Raw genomic sequence first — 22,553 nt, forward strand, 5'->3', positions numbered from 1 at the left:
TTATAAGCTACTAGAGCAAAACCTATAAAGGCTGCGCTATTAAAACTAAAAGTAGCTTCTACAAAATGTATATCTATATTAGCTTTACAGAAGTCTAGCTAGAAGTCTAGTTAACTAACCTCTGCCTTATAGACCTTAAGCGCTCTAACACTTTAAGACCTAGTAATATCTAATAATAAGCATTTACTAGAGCCTTAAGAATAAGTCTATACTCTAAAACTAAAGAAGAAGAGTAGTATTAAGAACAAGAAGTAGCTAGTAGTGTATATTCTAGAGAAGCAAAATAGTAAGGCTACAAGAGATATAAGTATTAAGGTTAAGAATCTATTTTAATCTACTTAAGTTCTAGAGTAGCTATTAGAAGATAATAAAGAGAAAGAGGTAGAGAAGAGTAGTGTAGAAGAAGATAACTAGAGTATTACTAAGAAGCTGCCTATAACAGAGAAGATACTTAAGAAGCTTAGTCTTGCCTCTACGCAGTAATTAGTTCTAAGCTTTATAGTTTATAAGTTAGAGAAGTTTAAGAGCGTAAGTATCTTTGTCTAGCCTATTATCTATTATACTAATTTAATTTACAGAAAGAGAAGAAGAAAAAGCGTAAACTCTGCGTCTATAATAAGACTAAGCTTAACTAGATAGCGTTAATTACGCACCTACGTAATTTAGTTCTATTAAACCTTCTTTAGATAATCTACTTAGTAACTCTTAATATAGAGAAATGCCTACATCTCGTCTACTACGTTTATTCTAATTACTACAACAGCGCTTAGCACGTATAGGTTATTATAGCTACTAATTTTAAGGTAAGAAATAATATCTTATAGTAGAAGTGCTAGGTAATTAAGAAGATAGAGGTAAGTTTTATTTAGTAGTTATTTATTTTAGAGCTATACTAATAAAGTATTATAGAATTTTGTAAAGAGGTGTCTTTAACGTAATTCTAATTACGCTCTCGCTAACTACAAAACTCTAGACACTCTACAGCGCCTATTTAATAAACACTTTAGCTTTAAGAAATTTAACACTATATTTGCTTAGGTAAAACCTATAATTAACTAGTTAGCTACCGCTAAGATAAAGATGCTAGGTAAGCTAATCTCTAAGAGCGAGTAGTAGGCGCGTAGTAAGTTAATAGAGTACTAAATTTATTTTAGATATTCTAACTAACAATCTATAGCTATCTTTAGTAACGTTACTACGTAAACAAAGATAGCGTTTAATATTGCAAACTATAAGTCTAAATTTAGACCTCTACATACGTATAATAGTGTAGTTAAGATATTTAATAAGCTACTTAAGAATAATGTAATCTACAAGAACTACCTAGACATTAATAACTTTACTACTAAGGCAGGCTATTTATATACGCATTCTTACACAAAGGCTATACTAAAGATATTATTTAATCTAAATGCTATAAATCTAATTAGGTACAATTTTCCTTCTAGAGCAATATAGAAGAAAGGTAACTACTACAATAATATTAACCTATAAGACAGCACTATTAATAACAATATATAGCTTAGTTTACCTAGCCTGCTCTACTACTACTATTGCTTTTTCTTATAATACTTATAACATATTTGTTTAGTAGTAATAATCTTTACTTTAGCGTTTCTTTATATAGCAAAATTTTAATAGTATAGTATAATTTCTAGCTATATTTCTTCTTACTTCTGCGCCTAACTAGCTTCTAATCTAAGGCTAGCATCTACACCTATTTTATATATGTATAGCAACAGATATATATACTACTACTATTTCTACTTATTATCTTCTATAGAAGTTAGAGTTTAGAGTATTAATTTACGTTTATAATACCTATTTTACTAGCTTTTCTATATATTAAGTTGCGGTTTATATAGTTTATCTCTACTATTTAAGTATATTCTTTAATATCTCTAGTCTACTAGGTTCTCTATTTATATAACTTAAAGCGCCTTTAGATTTATAGAAGTGTAAACTACTAATACTGTTCTTGTAGGTTATAAAGAGTTATTTGTAATAGACGTAGACATGTTAAGTAACTAAGAAGACCTAGGCTATTTCTGCTTTTGTAATATAGCTTCTAATAGATAGTAATCTAGTAATACCTAGTTTTAGCCTATATTAACAAACGCATATCTACATAAGGCACATGTTAAATAGCAGTAGTAGGCGCCTATAGTTTACTTTACACAAGTTAGAAGTTAATAGCGTCTAAAAGGCTAGAAGTAATTATTACAATATTAGAATTAATATATAACTAGCAGGCAGTAGAATTAAAAGCCTCTTATTATAGTGCTGCTTATATTAAGTGTTAAAGCTATTACGTAGTTTAAGAGAATAGCTAACGTTTACAAAATAAGCTTAAAGCTAATATAAAAGTATATCTTAATAGTTACACTTTGCGTATGTTACTCTTTTGTGCATTAATAGCTAGCGGGTTAGAAGCTCTTGCGAAGGCCTGCTTAGAATAACATTCTTTTTAGTTTAGTAGTATAACTATAACAAAATTACAGTTATATAATAAGCTTAATAGGTAATAATATTAATAGCGTTGCGCAGTAGCTTTACATACATATTAGTTTCGCAGCTGTAACAAGCGCAATCTAATAACAATATTGTTAGCTAACAAGATAAAAGCTTTAACACAACTACTTTATTATTAACATTGTAACGCTACTAACACTATAATTATCTAGGTTACAGCGTTATGCATCTAATTATTACAAAAGCACATTAAGATTTAATATGATATCCTAAGCATATTGACTCCCGGCATCATTTCGCAACCCGATCATCAGACCCCCCTGGCGCGCTACGGTGACGTAAGTTGGGCTACCTACGTATACAGGGAAAACAAGCTTCGTACATTTGACTCATTATCGCTACCTGGGCTTGAAAGCAACAAAAGCTTTCAGTACCGAAACCTGGGCTTGGTCTTGTAGCAAGGCTTGTCTCCGTGATCGTGGTAATGGCAGCTATCCATATCCTTGAACCAGTCTACTGCAGATGACGAGTCGAGGCCCTCGCGAAGGTTTGGCATGATTTCGCGCAAGACATCGCGCATGAAATCGGGTGGGAAAGACGACATATTTGCTACTGGAACCCGCCGGCCGATGTTGACGAAGGCGTCAACCCCAAGTTTTCGGTGGGCTGAGGACTCCGCTGTAAGTGGATAGACGCAGCGGGCAAATTTCATGGGAACCTTGCATGAAGCACACATCCAGTCGATCATAGCGTCGATCAAAGCGTCTCGGAAGTCACCGTCATCGAGATAAACGCCGAGATCGTAGAGGCCTTCCCATGCCCAAAGCTCTGGATAGTGCTTCCGCTCGTTGTCCATTAGGTTTTCAGCCCCTCCAACGAAAACTCGTCCAGTATAGAGGAACTTGACCCACGTCCTGAAAAGGTCTGGATCGTGAACCGGTAGGTCAACTGCAGCCTCCTGTCCCTCTTTCCACTCTTTCTTGAGCGCGTTGTCGAAGAACCGTGAGTTTGCGCGGAGCAGTGATTCGTGGACGTAGAACTCCTGTTTGGTTTCGCCAACGCGGACGACAATCGGTTTCGATTCGACACTGTGATCTTTAGCGTATTTTGCATGAAATAGGCGCGGTTGCTTACCTAGGTCCCTCGTCTGCCGAGCAGCGCGCTTTCTTGCGAGGAGGCTCCAGATCAGAGTCGGTAGCCATAGTGTTATTGACTGACGTGGGTGTTGTGAGTTGAGTGGAGAAGCAAACGTATCTGCGGTCACGATTCCAAATTCGCGTGGCTAAGCAGCGTGAACTCGCTAAGCACGGGCAGATAAGAAGTGAAAGGGGGTCTGTAGTCGAGCAGTGAGCTACCGAATCTGTCGAAGTGAGTGCCGCATCAGAGTGTACCCTGAGGTATACATTGCAGCATATTCAGCAGAGCTTACAGACCACGAGACCATGTATACCTCAAAGAGCCTGTTGGTTTGACATATAACCCAGAGATCGCAAGCTCAAAAGCAGAACTCAGCTATCCCGCTGTAGCATACTCCCCTAGCATGATCATAATTAGGTATCTAAACTCCACTCCCACAAACTATCTCCATCCTCATCCTTCCGCCTATCAACGCCCTTCTAACACTCCTCAGCATATACCTGACAACCTAACCCGAATTTTCTACTCCCTCTTCTCCTCTCTCTACCTATTCGGCACTTCAACGAACACATCCACGGCCAGCACACTACCGGTGTGCTTCGACTACCGATGTGAAACACAGTAAAGTTCTTCAGCGAGATGGAGTGTGTACATTTTGCAGTAGAGGCAGGCTTCCAATAGGATGTCGATGAGGACGTCGGCGGAGGAGTGTGAGGCGAGGAAGAAGGACGAGATGTTGCGTAAGAAAGCTTTGTAGGCAGAGGAATTACGACTAGCTGCATTGACGGTAGCATCCTTTCGTGGTTGTTATGCTGTTGAAGTATGCCAGTTAGAAAGGCATTCAGTGATAAAGGGCCCCATCTAGTTCTTCGTTTGTGAAGTAACATCAATATAAGCAAGGTAGATCTCGAGACGAAAAAAATACAGTCCCACCGTTCCCCTTTATCACTCCCAACTTGTGGCTGTAAAAAGCCATTTGGCCCCCAAACGCTTACTGTGGCTGTACGACGCCCGCCGCAGTAGTCTCAAAGTATAAACACCCGAGAACGTCGCCCCCGAGAAACAGCGTAATCGCCTCCTTCAACCTCCTTCTCGAAGTTTACGCTTTTTTCCTCCTCGCGACCTGTTCAGGATGGCATCGCTTCCATATTCCGATTTGGAGCTCGCTTCCAGTACCGATCCGGAAGTCGCTGGTAGTACTGGCCAGGATACGCACAAATACGCGCATTACTCGGTGGCCCCTACAGACACAGATAAGATCGCATATGGTAGCATCAGGCCTGCGCATGACGATCCGACACCGCAAACGATATGTGGTCTGCGGAAGAAGACGTTCTGGATCGTAGTAGTCGCTGGCGTTATCATCATCGCCAGTGCTGTGGGCGGTGGAGTCGGGGGATCGCTTGCAACACGCAAATCCAGCTCGACCAGCCCGACCAGCAGTACCATAACACCCGAGACCAGCATACAATCCACCTCAACAACACCAACCCCCACATCATCAACCCAAACCATCAGCACAACCACCATCCTCGGCCCAACATCCAGCCCGCAACCCACGCTCCTCCGCGACTGCCCATCCTCCAACAACACACTCCGCACCGTAACCTACGGCAGCGCATCCTACCACTTCCGCAAACTCTGCAATGCAAGTTACCTGAACACCGGCGGCGTCGCGGCTCCCGTGCAGGGCGTCGTAAAAAGCCTCGACGAATGCATCGACATATGCGCGCAGTATAACCAGAACAACCGGACCGATATACAAGCAGGCCGAGACCCTCTTTGCAACGCAGTGTGTTGGCGCAATACTTTCGATGTGAGTAATGACTGGGAAGGGGGCCATTGTTTTGGGTTTACGACTAGGAATGTTACGATAGATGGGGAGTTGGTTTTTAATGTTCGTAGTGAAGAGATATGTGATAGTGCGGCGTTGATTAACCAGGAGATCTAGAAGTGCATTGCATGTTGCAAAGGGAGGCCGTTTGAGGAAACCAAAGAGTAGATTTACCAGCTAGATAACCAAGAAAGATAAACCGGGTATACGCGCCGACATTACATACATCGCTTGTTCATGAACGCCGTTTGTTGCGCCGCTTGTAATGACCGCTTCGCGTGTCGGGGGGGAGGAACAAAAAGGGAAGACCGTGTAACCAGACCAGAACCAAGGTATATACAAGAAGCGAAGAAGCGAAGAAGCGAGAAGGTTCCGCGACGAAGAGAGATCTGACCGTAGGTGTGATACCATCTCCCTAGATCCCACCCATATCCACCTCTTTGCTCAAAAAGTCCGCCTCTTCGAAATCACTCCCACTACCCGCACCAACCCTCCCCTCCATATGCGCCGCGTTCTCAAAATCCATATCAATATCATCATCGCTAATCGTCCGTTGCACTGTCCGTCTCGACTTGGGCAGCGCGACGCGACGAGGCGGCGGCTGCATATTGAGTCCCTGAGGTGGCGTTTCACTCAGCGGGCTAACGGGCACTTCGTCGATTTCGACGCCCATGCCCATTCCCCTCGTCGATGATGATGAGCCGAAGAAGAATGTTGTGTCTAATGTCCTGACTTCATCTTCGTCCTGCCATGAGCGTTTCGAGGGGTTGTGTGGGCGCTGCGAGGTCGTTGAGTATCCGCTATCTGTGGAGGCTTTGGACGAGAAGGGCTGGGTGAAGGTTTCGGCGGGGAGGGGGAAGTAGTTTGGAGGTGGTGGCGTGCCGTTCGCGGCGTAGAGGTGTGGGTTGGTTGTTGGTTGTTCTGCGAAGCCACCGATTTTGTTCAAGCCGCAGAAGGGCAGGAGTTCGCGCTGGTGCAGCACTTCTTCTGATACAGGCTCTCGGGGTGGTTTGACGGCCAGGGTGGGCCGCGCCATGGTGGTTTGGATGGAGGGGAGGCCGGATGTCTTGTGGATCTTGTAGCCTTCCGGCACGCTCTTTCGCACTCTCATGCCGACGCTGAGGAGGTCTGCTTGCACTTGGCCGGGGACGTCAGGAGCGAGTTTCTCTCTGGGCTGGTGCTGATGTTGCCTCGTGTTTTGGTGTCGCGGTCGGGTAATCGGATCTAGGCCCCGCAGATCGTCGCTATCCTCGAAATCGTCCCGCACCTCGAAATAGCTTGTGATGCTGGGTTGGAACTTTCTCTTGCTGCGGTGTTCGTCGGTCGGCGTATGGCGAGCTTGCATAGCGGAGTGCAATTGTGTGGATGTGAGTGTGAAGGGGGAAGGAGCGGTCGGAAGGCGCGGTCAGGCAGGATTATGCGGTGTCGCTGAGGTGGAGAGGGGATCTTTCTGATGCCGCTTCGATGCACGCTCGAGCCCTTGGGGGCTGAAGATGGACAGGGTTCCGGGATGACAGGACGGGTGATCAATTTAGCTGCTTAACGAGGAACGGCGGGTAGATTTCGCTTTCCGAGTCACGCTCCGGTGGGAGTGCAAGAGGGAGAGAAAGAAGCAAATGCGACAACCCAAGTTCGCTCGAGGGCCTGGCCGGATGACGGCAGTTGATGCAATGAGGAGTCGCGCGCTGATCAGCGGTCGTGACGCGACTGGACGGCCCAACTGGAACCGCGAACCAAACGATGATCGTTGACCGGCTTATTCACGCCTTCCCCACTGCGGTTCGCTCCCTATCTAACCTGTCAATTGTCGGAGATGCGAGGTCGTCTCAACGCTGCCCTGAAACCGCTACGTGCAATGTCTCACGAACAATGTCTGGCTGGTACAAAGACAATTGCTTGTCGCGCGCGCTGCCGTGCCGTTGCTCTGCGCGACAACTCCTCCGAGGCTGCTTGCTGGCCCGTCCAACTTTCCAGACAATCCATGTCCAGCAAACGCACGCTTTTCACCCAGAAACACAAAAGCGCCATGCAGCGGTTCAGCATGATTGCCTGTTCCCGCTCACGCACGCTTACGCATCCTGTGCTCAACTCCAGGGTGATCGTCCATTGGACTTGTCGATCTGATCTGGGCCCAGTCCCCCGCAAGATCGCTGCACAATGCCTCATTCCAATCTCAAGCGTAGTGAAGAAGATGCGATTGAACGCAAAAGAGGCCTTCATTTGCCTAATAGTACATTGAAAGGAAGACCCTTGCTCAAAGTCACAGCCAACGACCTATGACGCCAACACACCGGTACGCCTTCCCCCTTTGGACACGCTTGCTGACAGAGGTCCATAACCCAAATGCATCAAATCTCTCGACTTAATACGTTAATACGCGCATTCAAGCGCGTCCGTATCTCGTTATCATCTCTTCTCGGATTAACATCGCCCTTGGGATGTGCCTAGTTGTTCACGGGAATGTTGCCCATCTCAACTTCCTTCCTCTGCTGCCTCGCTGCCCACTTGTCCGCCATCCAGGTAATCATTGTGACAGCCATGCTTGCGCCCACAAGCAGGAACACGATCAGGGTTCCGTATAGCGCAAACTTGCTTGCCCCACAAAGGGTCTTGAAGTCGCTGTTGCCCATGCCAGCAGGCATGGCAATGTCAGCAGGTAGATCCTGATCAAGCGGTTGAGAGCTCTGCATCTTGCAGGTCCAGGTTTGGATGGTATCGACTTCTGGCGCGTTGTTGTTGAGCATGTGGGCCCAGATAGTGGTGATCAGGGTGAGGAGAAGAGTAGGAAGGAGGGTAGCGAGGGACAGAAGAGCCCGCAGGGTGTATTTCTGACGAAGCGCAAGCTGATGTTTGTTAGAACGATGTTCTTTTGCATGAGATTCATCGACGGCCGCATACCTGAGGGAGAAACGATGCGATCAAGAATGCGCCACAGAGAACCAGAGTCACGACAGACGAAGCAATGAGCGCCTTGGTTCCCTGCACGTCGAAGTGCTGAGGCCACATCGGTGCCCACCAAGGGTTTGTGAGATGTTGCCTGTTGAAGACATCGAGGGTGTGTGCCGAAGTGCCAAGGATGCAGATGCTGAAGACGACGACTAGGCCTGTGATGATGGCCTGAGCCAAGTGGAAAGGAGCGGGGTTGATCTTCATCTTGATGATAGTCGTTGGTCTCGAATTTGCTTTTTATATTTCGAAAACGTAGAGCGTAGGTATAATATAAAGATCGGATGGATTACTAGGCGTCAACCAGTGCGCACCTTTCTTTCTCGGAATGAAGGACGAATGAACGAGAGAACGAAATAACAAGCAAGCAACAGAAAGAGGCCTGATATAAGCTAAGGCTCCGAGTCGATCTTCTTTGCCTGGGATGGGGATAGAAAACAACTCTGGGGGTGGCACATGCCTTTAAAACGATCTCGGTCGCAATGGGGGTTTCACGCCTACAGAACACATCGTGCAACCCCCTGCAGCCCATCTGGCGTTCGCGTACAGGAATAGACGAACAAGAGCAAAGAAAGAACGGCAATCTGTCTTGCCGCTGCGACCATCAGTCGGACCTGGACTAGCAGCGCCAGTGTGCTGGGCTGGTGGTGGGAGTATTGTTGTTCGCAGCGCGTAAGCTGCACACCAGGCCTAGAATAGCAATATTAACCTGCATGGGGTCTTGCCGTATTACCGCATGTGTGCATTTAGTAGCACATGCCGTTCCCTGTGGTTCAATCAGGGTGCCGATCGTACCGTGCGTCAAAGACTGTGGCTTGTCTGCGGTTCCGCTGGTAGCGAGGTAGGGCAGAGTCAGGGCATGAGCGGTTGTAGTGCGCTGTCAGCTGTCGAATGAGGATACAGAAGGATTCAAATGCAGGGTCGCCAGAGTGTGAAACGCGAATGGAGCGTGGGCGCTTCCAGAGTTGAGGTGCAGATGCTAATTCGTGAGATGTATGGGCGCTTACAGCCTGGGGTGCTTCTGCGCGATGATTGGCTGTGAGCGCCTGACGCGAGGAGTGAGACTTTGGAAGCGACGGCCAACGAAAATAGCAGATCCTCCTGATAGTAAGCTCAGTCAATTTTCTCAGAGAGGCTGATGGAAGTGCATGAATCGTCCAAACTGCTCTGCACGTGGGATATCGTTGGAAAGGTGAATGCTGCATTGTCCACTCTGCCATCTTTAGCACAAGAGTTCTTCCAATATATGGCATAGTATATCAAATGGCCATTCGAAACATCTACACACGCTCGCTAACTACGATGGTAATACCCATTCTACCAGGTTGTCGGAGCGCCGCGAAACGCCATGAGCGGAGAATCGGCTCGGAAGCGCTATCAAAGTTGACCTGTGAGGCCTCCAAAGCCCCACTTCCGCCGCCCTGAGCTTTGCGACTCTTTCGCCTTGCCCTTCTTCGCAGCCTCTAGAGAATGTGTCTTCTCCCAGTCTTCATCGGCCTTGTACGCAGTGATCGCCTGCTCGAGGTTGTAGCTGGCTTGTTCGAGGTAAAGGAGTGCAACGTCGTATCTAGTGAGGATATTAGTTCTGTCCACTATATGGTGGAAGGTGATGCCCTTACTCTGCGACCTTGCATTTGACCATAAACTTCCGTAGCTTTGTCTTCTTGATCTCTTCCTCCTCGCCCTCTAGTGGCCTCGGGCTTAGACTGATCCCACCTTTGTAGAACTCTCCCGGTATGAGTACCGTCCTACGCGCCGCTAGTAGATGATCCGCATACAGGTTGTTCGTTCGGCGTAAGGCGTCGGCGGGTACACCATATCGGAGCGACAGCGATAAGATCGAGTCGTTGTTCTGGTCGACAAAATGTAGAACATCAGGCGCGTCTTCGGCGTCTGTCCTCGACTTCTCAGATGTTGGTTGCAGCGCGTTGCCTGCTGAGTATGGTGGTAGTTCGTCGTCGACTTGCTCGCCCGGTGGCGAATACGTAGGAGGGTCGCGGAGACCTTGTGGTGGTAGTGCTGATGGCCCTGTCGCTATCTGGCAATATGGGCAGTAGTTTTGAAATCTAGGGTTATCCGTCAAGCATCTGGCGCATATGGCACGACCGCAGCAGTCGAGTCTGCGCTCGAACTGCGACGGCTTCTCGGTCTTCTCATCATATGTTGGGGGAATAGAGGATAGGAGCGCAGCGCAGGTACAGCAGGCTTCAGACATGATGAAACAGAAGGGTGAACTAGAGTGTATGAGGGGACTTCCGGATGTCTACACGTGAGGTTCGTAAGGGATAATGGGAGGCAAAGTGACTGCCGCTACGTCATGACTAAGACAGTTGGCGATCGCGAGGGCACGTGAAGGCGCGATAGCATCGCATGTATGTGAAGTTTGAACCATAAGCCCTGCGATATGTTGTCCCGTGCTCGGCAGACATATCCTCTCTCTGTATCGTGAATGCGACGTGTGGCAGGACAGCCAGGTGTTGGAGTTTGGTGCTGGGTGCACTGAGCCTGCAAGGGTCCCGTCGTTGCTGCCAAGCCCAGCCCCGTTAGCGAGGACACGGTCCACCACACCAATTTGCGCCTTCCAAACTCGAACTTTTCTCGCAACATCGACCTTCCCTACCGCCCACCGCACCCTCACGAGGTATGTCTTGGACCCGAGTGCCCTTCAGAGCCCGGGGATGCAATCGCCGCCGTCCGCAAGGATGAGGGCGACACTGCTTCTCCTCTTCGACACGAGCTGAAGAACCCTTCTGCAAGGGCACTCTCCATGCTCTGGCATCTGGAGGCTAACCACGCACGCGCAGATACCTCAGTCGCCTCCGCCACAGAGAATCTCCCGTTAAACCGTCAATATGGTCAAGACTTCCGTCCTCAACGATGCGCTCAACGCCATCAACAACGTAAGCTACAACCCTGGAGATGGACATGGACATGCGCTAACAATTGAACAGGCTGAGAAGGCTGGCAAGCGCCAGGTCCTGATCCGTCCTTCCTCCAAGGTCATCGTCAAGTTCCTCACTGTCATGCAGCGTCACGGTACGTCGACTTGTTTATCTATTCCATCACGCGTCATGTCCCCAAAGACGTGTATTCCTCCGCTAGCAACCCCATCACCTCTTCGGGCTGATAACTACTCACTGATCTCGACTCCCCACGATCAATGAGCTTTAAGTGTCCGATAAATTAACTGCGGAGGACTTACACGTCTTCGGATCCCTTTCATGACGTCTGATGTTTATTTCGCCGCAACAAACACTAATTCTCTTCTTCAGGTTACATCGGCGAGTTCGAGGAGGTCGACGACCATCGCAACGGCAAGATCGTCATCCAGCTCAACGGCCGCATCAACAAGACCGGTGTCATCTCCCCCCGCTACAACGTCCAGCTCCGCGACATGGAGAAGTGGGTCGTCAAGCTACTTCCCTCGCGTCAATTCGGTTACATCGTCCTGACCACCTCCGCTGGTATCATGGACCACGAGGAGGCCCGCAGGAAGCACGTTGCTGGCAAGATTCTCGGTTTCTTCTACTAGAGGCTGTCTCGATATGTGGTGGTGTGGGATTCAATATACCCTGGCTTGGGCAAGCTTATGTTTGGCCAAGTAAGCCCATCTTGGGAACGTTAGACGAAGAAATGACAAAAGTTCATGACTGGGAAATTTACATGTCCGCTGTGATGCTCGTGAATGTTGGATAGGATAATGGTACATGTCGATTGGTGCCTGAACATGACCATGTCGTAATCGGCGTAGCCTGTGAAAGACGAAGACAGCTTGTACAACGTGATGGTCATCTATCACGACATCGCGATGTTGTCATAACAGTGCAATGACGGATAACTAATGCATGGCGAAGGTGAAGGTGTTTGAAATCTGGTTCTCATTAACTATGTACAAGACACGGTCATCTAGCATGCTACCCAGTAAAACGCCAACCCGCGCCTTTACTTTTCATCAACAATCGTCAAACCATGAATCATAATCCCATCATGGTGCCTCTACCAAGGCACTCTTCCCAAACCAATCAATCCCTAAACGCCTATGCTGAAATGCCTCTAACTCAACCTCCCTTTCCCTTCACATTCCTCTAGTCGTAAAGATCCATGTCCTCCTCCGCATCCAACTCAGCAACAGCATCAGACTCATCGTACATCTCCGAATCATCCTCACTGTCCGTGTGGTTAGGCAACACCATAATATGTCCATCATCAAGCACGACCCTCGCGGTCTCACCCTCCTTGATAGAACCACGGAGGATAAGCACCGCAAGCCGGTTAAGCACCTCCTTCTCGATGAGACGCGCAAGCGGCCTAGCACCATACGCAGGCGAGTAGCCCGCCGAACCAAGGTAATCCCGTACCTCAGGCGTCATCTCGATGCGCACATTACGTCCGTTCTGGTTGAGGCGTTTCTGGATCTCGCCGAGGCGCACGTCGACGATCTTGCGGATCTCGCGCTTGGTGAGGCGGTTGAAGATGACGATGGAGGAGATGCGGTTGAGGAACTCGGGGAGGAACCAGTTGCGCAGGGCGCCCATGACCATTTCTTTGGTGGTGGGGTCGATCTTGCCGTCGGGTGCGTTGGGGCGGGATAGGTGCTCAGCTCCTAGGTTGGAGGTCATGACGACGATGCAGTTCTTTGCGTCGACGACGCGGCCTTGGCCGTCGGTGATGCGGCCGTCGTCCATGAGTTGGAGGAGTACCGTTAGGACTTCCTTGGCGGCCTTTTCGACTTCGTCAAAGAGGAGGATGGAGAAGGGTTTGCGGCGTAGGGCTTCGGTGAGTTGACCTCCGGCGTCGTGTCCTACGTAGCCGGGTGGTGCTCCGATCATTCGGCTGAGGGAGTGACGCTCTTGGTACTCGGACATGTCGAAGCGGATCATGGCCTTTGCGTCGTCGAATAGGAACTCTGCAAGAGCCTTTGTGAGGAGTGTCTTACCGGTACCGGAAGGACCACAGAACAAGAAGCTGGGCGGTTGGTTGGGGTTGGCCAGACCAGAGCGCTGAAGTCGGATGGCGTTGGAGACGGAGACGACAGCCTCCCTCTGACCAACGACGACTTCTTGGAGGTGGCGCTCCATGTTTAGCAGCTTGTCCTTCTCTGTAGTCTTGAGTCGAGTGACTGGGATACCGGTCCAGCGAGCGACAATCTCGTTGATCTGGTCCGGACCAACAGAGTCGCTCATGAGAGCCTCACCACCACCACTAGCTTGGTGAGACCACATCTCTGCATCCGCGCGGGCCTTGTCTCGCTCCAGCTCGCTGATGCGCTGCTCAACATCGGGAATGGCGTAGTACTTGAGATCGGAAGCAGTCTGGATGTCGCGCATACGCTCGGCCTCAGCAAGCTTCGTCTTGAGGCCTTCGAGCTTGAGCTTCTGCTCCTGGATGTCCTTGCTGCGACCCTTCTCACGCTCGTACATCTCACGAAGGGGCTTCAGCTCTTCTTCGATGTTGGCGGCCTCTGCGCGCGCTTCCTTCAGACGGACTTGTGAGGCTTCGTCCTTCTCTCGGGAGAGCGCGTGAATCTCGATCTGTAGTTGTCGGTGGCGTCGCTCGAGGTTATCAAGCGCTTCGGGTTGTGACTCCCGGGTGACACGGACGGCTGCCGCAGCCTCATCGATAAGGTCAACGGCAGAGTCGGGTAGTCGGCGCTGAGTGAGGTAGCGAGCAGCAAGGGTGGCTGATGCGACAATGGCACCGTCCATGATGGTGACACCGTGATGGGTCTCGTAGCGCTCCTTGAGACCACGGAGGATGGAGATGGTCTCGGGAATGGACGGTTCCTTGACGAGGACCTGCTGGAAACGACGCTCGAAGGCAGCGTCCTTCTCGATGTACTTTCGGTACTCGCCGAGGGTAGTCGCACCAATGCAGTGGAGCTGACCACGAGCCAGCATGGGCTTCAGCAAGTTGGCAGCGTCCATGCCGCCCTCTCCGGATGAACCAGCACCCATGAGAAGATGGATTTCGTCGACGAACAATACTATCATCTCCTTCGACTCCTCGATCTCCTTCAGGACGCCCTTCATGCGGTCTTCAAACTCTCCGCGGTACTTGCTGCCAGCAACCAAAGCACCGACATCGAGCGAGAGCAGCTTGCAGGCTGCGAGGTTGGCCGGTACATCCGCATCGACAATGCGGCGGGCAAGACCCTCGACGACTGTAGTCTTACCAACACCAGGTTCTCCGATGAGGACTGGGTTGTTCTTGGTTCGCCGAGTCAGGATGCGGATGACTCTGCGTGTCTCGTCTTCTCGACCAATGACTGGGTCGATCTTGCCCTCTCGTGCCATTGCCGTCATGTCGATGGTGAACTTCTTCAAGTTCTCATTCTCCTGCTCCGCGTCTGCCGACTTGGAGTCTACTCGCTTTGTGCCTCGGAGTGCCAGGATGGCATTATCGATCTGCTTGACGTTCGGTACGTTCGACTCGGCGAGGATCCGTTGCATTTGCGCATCCTGGCAGAGGGACTGGATGAGGTGGTCGACGGCGATGAAGCTGTCTTTTTGTGTCTTGCTCAAGTCTTCGGCGGAGCGGAGCACCTTGGCCATAGCAGGTGAAGGTGAAGTCCGCTCTGGCGGAGGGTCTTGGCTTGGTAACCGTACCATAGCCTTCTTGAGGTTGCGCTCGAAGAGTTGTGGGTCGCCATTCGCGCGTTCGAGTACTTGCTTGAATAGCGGCGGCGGCGGTACGTCGACTTGGTTGGCCAGATCTTTGGGCGGATCTATGAGCGAGACGGCGAGGTGGAGGGGTGTGAGTTGTGAGTGCGCATAGCCCTTAGCTAGATCGAAGCTGTCTGCTAGAGCCTTCGCGGCGCGGTCGGTGTAGGCGTCGAATGAAGTCATGGTGATTCGTGACTATAGCCTGGTGTATATGGCCCGAAGCCAAAGGTAATAATCGTGGGTCGTGAGCTCGTACTCAGGAATCGTGTATGCGTTGTGTTGTTGTTGGGTATCTCTGGAGAAGAAAGGAAGTGGTGCACAAAGGACTCGAGAAATATTTATAGGGTGAAGGCAGCTTTACTCAACACTTCACGAAGCGTCAGGAAGCCGTCAGTGACATCGTGTGGTTTCTCGTCATGTCTCGAAGCTAGGCGTGGGTTCTGCCCTGTCGGTAGAAGCTTCTGGATCCTCGTACAGGTTTCCGGTCAGGCAAAGAGCTCCCCGCCAATCGCAGCTACGTCACTCCTGCTGCACTATACCTGATATGGACTAGACCAGTCGCGTCTGCCCAACTGGTGCCACATCAGATCATCACTCCACGCCGACCCAACGTACCGCCTGCAATGACCATGGTTCAATGCGACTCAGGCGGATCCGCGATCAGCGTGGCAGGGTGTGACTCTTCACGCCTTGCGGCCTGACGTCCGGTTCGAAAGTCAAAGGGCAAGGTATACTCGACACGTCAGCAATATTTTCCTACATCGAAGTTTGATTCTCTGGATGAGAGAACTCGTTGACCAGGCAGAGCTTTACTACCAGGATTCTGGCTCTCTCCTTCGTTTGGCCACGTTTGTTGAAGTCCGCCAACTTCGCCTCGATGATTTCCCCAGCTGCCAATGAAAGCTTTACCCTCGTAATTCTCGACTCCCTTCCACCACTTCCCTTCGAGTCTGTCCATCAGCACTGCCGCCTTCTCGTCCATCGTCATACACAAAAACAATCTCGACACATCGTCTGGAGCGACGTCGTCCATGCGTCCACCAGGGTACATCATGGTCGGCCACTCAGCTACGACCAATCCACCCGAACTAGGCCATGCGACACCAACCCACGCGTTTTCCCTTGCCGTCGGCTCAGGGAGAGCAGCCATTTCGTCCTCATCTTGCAAGTGGTCGGGTTGAGTGAACAGGGAGTGTCTAGCGGGAGAATCCCACCACTTCCCACCGAGCAATAGTAAGCGCTGAGCAAAGTCGTCTTCCTCTTGTCGAGTGGCGTGACGCTTCTTCGGAGGATCGAGACGGTCGAGGCCGAGAAAGTCGAAATCTGCAGGACAGGGCCTCTCGAGTACGATCACACCTCCGCGTGACGGCCAGGCGAAGATAGTGATTTCTTCGTAGAAGTCGACACGCTTACTGAGATCTTTGACGCTATTGTAGATGGTTCGCGGACCGCACAAGTGCGTTTGACGTTGTACCGGACTTATGAAACGTGCGCTATCAGATGGGGGCTGTGGCGTGGGACGGATTGAACTGAGCACGCTACCCATGATGAGACCGGGATGTATGTCGAGTGCAATGTGGGGAGGCAGGGAACAGAAGATCAAGATAAAGCAACTGTGCCTCATTGTCGGTCACGTGCAAACCCCAAATAGCGGGAACGTCATTGCTTCGGCCCTTATCAAGACTGAGGCATACCCCATATGTTAGAGAGTACGATTATTAATCGCACTAAACAGAACCTTATAGGCCATTGATGATGTAGGACGACCATCATGATTTCGTATCTTCATCCTGTTTTGCACCCAACGCATCACCCCAACACTTCTTCTCCATATCACGCCTCACGAATGGCCACGCGAGAAGCATAAACATGGCCATCAGCGTGTCCACGATCCCCCATCCACGCCGCGGACTCGCACCCATAGCATTCGCCCACAATAGCTGAGGATCGAATCTCCCATCACATACAGCATAGTCGCCGCTCGCTACATTTGCCACAATCTCGGGCGCAATCTTCGCAGCGTAGGGAAACTGCTTCTCTAATTCGTGAAGCTCGCCCGACGTGCCTTCGATGCGCTTGGTGAGTTCGGGTTTAGTCTTTTGCTCTTGTAGAAAGGTTGGCGTGATGAAGTTGTGCGCAAAGATACATTGGACGGCGTACGTGCTCTTTGGGCCTGAGTACCTCATTACTTCCATGCGTAGGGTGTCGGCAAGTGAGCGTTGAGCAGCTTTGGCGGCTTGATGTACGCACGATCAGTGAGTATACTGAGTTTTAAGGCTTGCACCGTTCTACGGCGATGCACGATCACTTACCGGAGTATGCTAGGTAGCCAGGTGCCGGGACAAGCGATGCGGAACTATTCACGAACACAATCTTCCTCAACTTTGGGCTTAATGGCACCGCAGCGTCTTCGTCATCTTGAGTCCACAGCTTCATTGCCGCCTGCGCTGGGTACAGGCTTGAGTAGTAGTTGTTGTTCATACAGCGTTCGAATACCTCAGGCTGTAGGTCGAGCAAGTACCCGCACTCCGACGGTGTACCGCCAGCAACACAGTACACGATATCCGGAGTCGTCGGCTGTGATACAAAAAGGGAATATGCCTAGTGGTATCATTAGAATGCTAGTTTGGACTTGCCTTCTTCTTATGGCAGTTGAATCGGACGCCTACTCACTGTTGAAGGTGTGCCAAGATCTGCAGCGATTGCCACAACCTGCTGGCTTTCGTCTCTTCTGCTTGCAAAAATCTCATCTTTGGCCTCGTCGAGTTGTGTCTGCCCGCGCGCAAAGATAGTCACATGAGCGCCTATACGTTGCTGTTCAACAATGATGAACGACACTCTAGACATGCTAAGCTCGTACCTTGAGAAGCTATAACCTTCGACATCTCCTTCCCCAGTCCTTTAGACCCGCCAATCACAAACACCGTCTTCACATGTCAGCGTACGTACGCGGATCACTCAGGTGGCACCTTACTTTTCCGCTTAGATCACCTTTAGGCGCCATGCTTGCGTGCTGCGAAACGGACGGCAATGCAAAAGAGTGGTGGTTGCCGGAGAATTGATGGGAGCGAAGGTGAGCCAGACACAACGCCGCCACCTCATCTGTGGCCCGTGTAAGGGTTCTGCGCGTTTGTGGCACAGTAATTGTTTAGGCAGCGGCGCTGCATCGTGGTGCACGGCCCGCGTGATTTATGGACTTCACGTGGACATTAGGCTATGTCAAACTCCAGAAATTGTCTCATACGGATAATGAGGCTATGAAAGATTACCTGGTTTCTATTGCACGATCGCGTGTAAAGTCAAAAATACGGCACCTTGGAGTGTGTAGACAAAGCCTGGGTTGTCTCATTCTATCCGAGCACGGTGAGACTTGGCCATTGCGTATATCCAATACTTGAACAACAACAAGCATACAAAAGTTCTAGGTGTGGGTTGGACTAAAACAACCTGGGCATATCCTAATCTCCAAAAAAGCCTCGACGGAAGAATCCTACATGCACGTATGAGCATCCAAGATCCACCGGCCCGAAGCGCTAGCATGTGAAGGCTGAAGGAACTGCCGTCAACCTTTCTGCAACTATGATCTTACTTCGCCCCATTCCATTCCTTCTCGCCAAGCCTCAATGGCTTACGTGCATATTTCGTGTTACCCACAACATGTACATGAAGGAATGATCTTCGCGGCTCGGGGACCGCCATTTTGGTACTTTATGAAGCTGATATGAGGGATAAGGCGGCTGGCTTCGTTTGTTGCATGCGTTTTACGCCCGGTTGACCAGGCTACTCCATCCCTGTCACATTGTGCATAATCTTTGAACTACCAAGGCGAACTCGAGACGAGACGAATTATCCGGGTAATGATCGTGAGGCCAATAGAAGGTACCCTCAGTATCTCACCATCGAAGCAGGCATGCCAAACCCAGTCAGCCCTTCATGCGCCATCCAAGTATAGACCTTGTGGGCAGCTTGCGAAACGCTGATTCGCTGCGCATGATCCTGGCTTCCCTCGATTTCCATCATTTCCTGGATCCACGCGAAAATTGATGTTACCATCCCGCTTACTTGCTCTTCCGTGTTGCCGGCGTGGAATGTAACCTTTAAGCGACTTTCGCCCTTGGCGACGACAGGGTGCTCGACAGGGAAGACACAGTAGCCGTCTAGGAGGAGGTGGAAATACAGCCAGTATGTGCATGGTTGTCGGGTGCGGATCGTGATTATGTGGGATGTCGCTGTTGGTGATCCTTCCCAGTCCTTTAGCAGGGGAATGGCGAGTAGCCCGGTGTTTTCTGCGCTTTCCCAGAGGGGGTGCGATATGATTGACTGTAAAAAGAAATCCACAAGATCGTGAACCTGTACTTGGGCCTTGTAAAGGGTCAGCGAACGATCGTCGTGGACATTGAGATGAAGAGGGTACTTACCTGTCTTCCAACTTCCGACTCTAACAGCCTGTATCCTGTCCGGATAAGTGCTACAGATGCGAATGAAGGCGCAGTCGTGAAAATGATAGTTCGTGCGAAGTTGAGGAGCGTAGATTTGATTGTCTCATTTCCAAGGATGGCAGCTGTTTTGCGAATGAGTATACATAACCTTCAAGTAGATCTTGAGATACATACCGCCTCTTGAGGATAATGCCTTGCCGTACGAATGCATCACTATCGCCACCTCTTTTTCCAGACCGAGAGCGCACACAAGACCCTTGCCTTGAGGCCCATATATGCCATTGCTATGGGCTTCATCCACCACGAACTGGACACCTCCGGAAGGAGCCAATTCCTTCGCGGCATCAACAAGTTCTTGCAATGGGCAGACATCACCGTCCATACTATAGACAGACTCGACAGCTACTAAGACTGATCTTGCACCCCTTTGGATCAACGGATTGGACTCTATGATCCATGTTAGGATGCGGCGAAAGTCCTCGATGCTGTTGTGTGCGAAACTCTCTCGTTCTCCTGCCAGACTCTGGTCAATCCCTTCATGAGTGCTGGCATGCACCAAGGTATCGTATAGAATTACGTCGCCCGGTCGTGGTATTGAAGTCCATATGGCCACGTTTGCTTCGAACCCAGAAGCCAGCAGTAGTGCCGTTTCAGCGCCATGAAACTTAGCAATGTGCTGCTCGGTTTCTTCTATATAGGCGTAGTTTCCTTCGGCGAGTCGCGATCCCGGCGCCCCAGGGTTGTGTTGATCATATCGGGAAAGCTCTTTCAAGTATTCTGTCTTCAAGATGCCGCTGGTGCCAAAAGAGAGAATGTCGTTGGAGATGAAGTCGACTGTTGACTCAGCTGCTTGCCATAGGTTCTGTTGGATAGAATAGAAGGTGTGCGACTTCTTCTTAACTTCTAGTGCATCTTCCAGGTTGCGATAGAATGAGGACGAGGGGTTTGTTGTTTGACGGGCCTTCTGATTCCCGATGCGGGCTGCCAACTCTCGGCTGGGGCTAAAGACGGTCCTTGGGTCGTATGCCTCACCCATTCTGTGGAAACCTTCGTAAAGTAGATGCCCAGGTGTGTAACAGGAATAACCGAGAGTGACGCACTGCACAGTCAAGATAGTCGTTATATGTACGGTCTGCCCCCGGATGGGTGCATAGCCCGTGCGACACAACCATCAGATCGATCTGACTGTAGCATTGAGACAGGCAATGAGAGAAGGACGCTCCAGGGAGGCTGAGTATAGGCGAATGAGATGCTGGATCTGGTGGCACTATCCGTGGGCCATAGCTACCCTTGCTGCTTGCAGCTTGCGGCGTCTCAACGCGGCTGTAGCGACCACAGGCAGTGACCGGTCGAAAGGGTGCCCAGACTCGGCATGCAACATCATATTGGTGAGCTCTTACCTGCATGCAGGCGAATGTTGCAGTGTCGGCAGGGTATCAAGCAGTGAGGAGAGCAATAGGGGAGGATCGCCATGACGCGCAGGGCAATTCGTGTTCGTCACGTGATGGATGGGCTCACGTCAGCGGTTCAAGAGTGGCTGGGACGCGTTTACCGAAGTTGTGCCGGGAACAGCAGGGCACCTGCATCTTTCCATTCCAGGACTATGATGAACTACGAAGAATGCGACCCCACCAACCCGCGATGCCAGCCATGCGCCCTCTACCTAGCGCCTATCACCCATGTGAACCCTATCACGATCGGGAAGATCATACTCGCTCAATTCGCTGACCTCGAACTGGTCGCGACGCTTCTTTAGTGGTGCGGCTTTGTGCCACGATGGCAGCCCGCGACGCGTCTCGGCCTGACCTTCAGCATCACCGCTTGAGCCCGGCCGCGTTATCTGTCGCAAGAGCGAGACAACAGAATCCGAGAATGGCAGGGCCTTGACGACTTTGGGAAGCGATGGGAAGCCTATGATGAGGAAACCAGCCGTCATCTCGCCTACACCCCAAAGACCCGCGATGGAGACGATATACAGCTGATCGGATGTGTGCAACAGCCTGTAAATGTAATATAGACGCACCGCTGCGCTCGCACAAGCGAAAATTCCGATACCGAAGAGGAGCGAGATACCTATCTTGCTGGCGCGCGACATGTGTAGCTGCCAGATCACCCTCTGTGGCAGCCCAAGGATGACCAGATCGGAGATGAGGTTGACGATACCCGCAGCCATGTTGTGGCTTCTCATGTCGATAGGGCACTTGCCTTCTACCAAAGGATTCCATATCTTGGTCCGTGGACTGCACTGGAAGATCTCGACCAAGGTGCCGACGCCATAGAAGAGGATGTTCGCCCAGATCATGACATGGGAAATCCAGAACACGGCGTTGCGCTGCCCACGAGGCACGAAGATCTTGAGCCAGTCGAGCAAGATGGCTACCTTCAGGAGCATGATGACCAAACCGTAAAAGATTGAGCCCAGATGAACATGCTGTTAAGGATCAGGTAAGGTCCATGTTTCGATCGCTATCGCACTCACGTAAAGGATTGGAAACAGGTTTTGGAGCTGGATGTTCCACTGATGAACTTCAAAGCCTGGGAATATCGCGAGTTCGTATAAGACATATGAGTGTCCAGCATATAGACCCTGTGCAGCCTGTTTAGTTTGGTTCGTCTTCTGGATACTGAGATGCTTACTAGGGCCGATATCAGGAGCGCATCTTCGATGCGAAATGTCTTCAACAGCGCTCTCGACCACAAACGAAGCAGAACCGCAAGTGCAGCGACAATGCTTCCGAGCAAGACAACACCATAGCCAATGGCATGGCTTCCGCCTGGGTGGTCGAAGTTTGAACTCGTACCCAGGGGAGGCTCTAGAGCTGGACCCTCCAAAAGCGCGGCTAGGAATATAGCCTGCTCTTCTGGCGAGGATTGTGCGAGCGCAGCTGGGTCCATGATGTGAAGCGATTATGGTATGCGAGTGCGGTTCTGCCTTTGTAAGCAGATTGGATTGACGGGAAAGGCGGTAGAGCAAAGGAAAAATGATTCCAGCGCAGTGGATGACTGCCTTGCCGGCGCTTTATTAAGCTGACTGGCTACGGCAGATTGAACGTACGTGGGTGG

At 50.4% G+C, this 22,553-nt stretch overlaps 10 protein-coding genes across 10 annotated transcripts; 1 reads left to right on the plus strand and 9 right to left on the minus strand.

Moving 5' to 3' along the window:
- Positions 1-2,899: 2,899 nt before the first annotated feature.
- J4E88_008666 (uncharacterized protein) lies at positions 2,900-3,674 on the minus strand (the record flags this gene model as incomplete). Its single annotated transcript, XM_049402275.1, has 2 exons — positions 2,900-3,560; positions 3,607-3,674. The coding sequence occupies 2 exons, from the start codon at positions 3,672-3,674 to the stop codon at positions 2,900-2,902; spliced, it is 729 nt and encodes a 242-aa protein (XP_049251946.1).
- A 2,184-nt stretch (positions 3,675-5,858) lies between these two features.
- Positions 5,859-6,788, minus strand: J4E88_008667 (uncharacterized protein; the record flags this gene model as incomplete). Its single annotated transcript, XM_049402276.1, has 1 exon — positions 5,859-6,788. One exon carries the CDS (start codon positions 6,786-6,788, stop codon positions 5,859-5,861), a length of 930 nt encoding a protein of 309 aa, XP_049251947.1.
- A 1,099-nt stretch (positions 6,789-7,887) lies between these two features.
- J4E88_008668 (uncharacterized protein) lies at positions 7,888-8,596 on the minus strand (the record flags this gene model as incomplete). The annotated part of the gene is made up of 2 exons (XM_049402277.1): positions 7,888-8,286; positions 8,342-8,596. The coding sequence occupies 2 exons, from the start codon at positions 8,594-8,596 to the stop codon at positions 7,888-7,890; spliced, it is 654 nt and encodes a 217-aa protein (XP_049251948.1).
- A 1,170-nt stretch (positions 8,597-9,766) lies between these two features.
- J4E88_008669 (uncharacterized protein) lies at positions 9,767-10,604 on the minus strand (the record flags this gene model as incomplete). The annotated part of the gene is made up of 2 exons (XM_049402278.1): positions 9,767-9,956; positions 10,009-10,604. The coding sequence occupies 2 exons, from the start codon at positions 10,602-10,604 to the stop codon at positions 9,767-9,769; spliced, it is 786 nt and encodes a 261-aa protein (XP_049251949.1).
- A 637-nt stretch (positions 10,605-11,241) lies between these two features.
- On the plus strand, positions 11,242-11,921 carry CRP27 (40S ribosomal protein S22; the record flags this gene model as incomplete). Its single annotated transcript, XM_049402279.1, has 3 exons — positions 11,242-11,289; positions 11,341-11,425; positions 11,662-11,921. The coding sequence occupies 3 exons, from the start codon at positions 11,242-11,244 to the stop codon at positions 11,919-11,921; spliced, it is 393 nt and encodes a 130-aa protein (XP_049251950.1).
- A 553-nt stretch (positions 11,922-12,474) lies between these two features.
- Positions 12,475-15,234, minus strand: HSP98 (Heat shock protein hsp98; the record flags this gene model as incomplete). The annotated part of the gene is made up of 1 exon (XM_049402280.1): positions 12,475-15,234. One exon carries the CDS (start codon positions 15,232-15,234, stop codon positions 12,475-12,477), a length of 2,760 nt encoding a protein of 919 aa, XP_049251951.1.
- A 573-nt stretch (positions 15,235-15,807) lies between these two features.
- Positions 15,808-16,597, minus strand: J4E88_008672 (uncharacterized protein; the record flags this gene model as incomplete). The annotated part of the gene is given in 2 exon segments (XM_049402281.1): positions 15,808-15,941; positions 15,961-16,597. The coding sequence occupies 2 exon segments, from the start codon at positions 16,595-16,597 to the stop codon at positions 15,808-15,810; spliced, it is 771 nt and encodes a 256-aa protein (XP_049251952.1).
- A 223-nt stretch (positions 16,598-16,820) lies between these two features.
- Positions 16,821-17,487, minus strand: J4E88_008673 (uncharacterized protein; the record flags this gene model as incomplete). Its single annotated transcript, XM_049402282.1, has 2 exons — positions 16,821-17,224; positions 17,364-17,487. 2 exons carry the CDS (start codon positions 17,485-17,487, stop codon positions 16,821-16,823), a joined length of 528 nt encoding a protein of 175 aa, XP_049251953.1.
- A 1,325-nt stretch (positions 17,488-18,812) lies between these two features.
- J4E88_008674 (putative secondary metabolism biosynthetic enzyme) lies at positions 18,813-20,526 on the minus strand (the record flags this gene model as incomplete). The annotated part of the gene is made up of 5 exons (XM_049402283.1): positions 18,813-18,842; positions 19,114-19,401; positions 19,470-19,612; positions 19,665-20,471; positions 20,523-20,526. The coding sequence occupies 5 exons, from the start codon at positions 20,524-20,526 to the stop codon at positions 18,813-18,815; spliced, it is 1,272 nt and encodes a 423-aa protein (XP_049251954.1).
- Positions 20,527-21,153: 627 nt separating this feature from the next.
- On the minus strand, positions 21,154-22,385 carry J4E88_008675 (uncharacterized protein; the record flags this gene model as incomplete). The annotated part of the gene is made up of 3 exons (XM_049402284.1): positions 21,154-21,921; positions 21,970-22,077; positions 22,128-22,385. 3 exons carry the CDS (start codon positions 22,383-22,385, stop codon positions 21,154-21,156), a joined length of 1,134 nt encoding a protein of 377 aa, XP_049251955.1.
- Between the last annotated feature and the right edge of the window lie 168 nt (positions 22,386-22,553).

Source organism: Alternaria novae-zelandiae (genome assembly GCF_023758075.1).
Source record: "Alternaria novae-zelandiae strain BMP 2774 chromosome Unknown scaffold_20, whole genome shotgun sequence".
In the NCBI taxonomy this organism is placed as follows: Eukaryota; Fungi; Ascomycota; class Dothideomycetes; order Pleosporales; family Pleosporaceae; genus Alternaria; species Alternaria novae-zelandiae.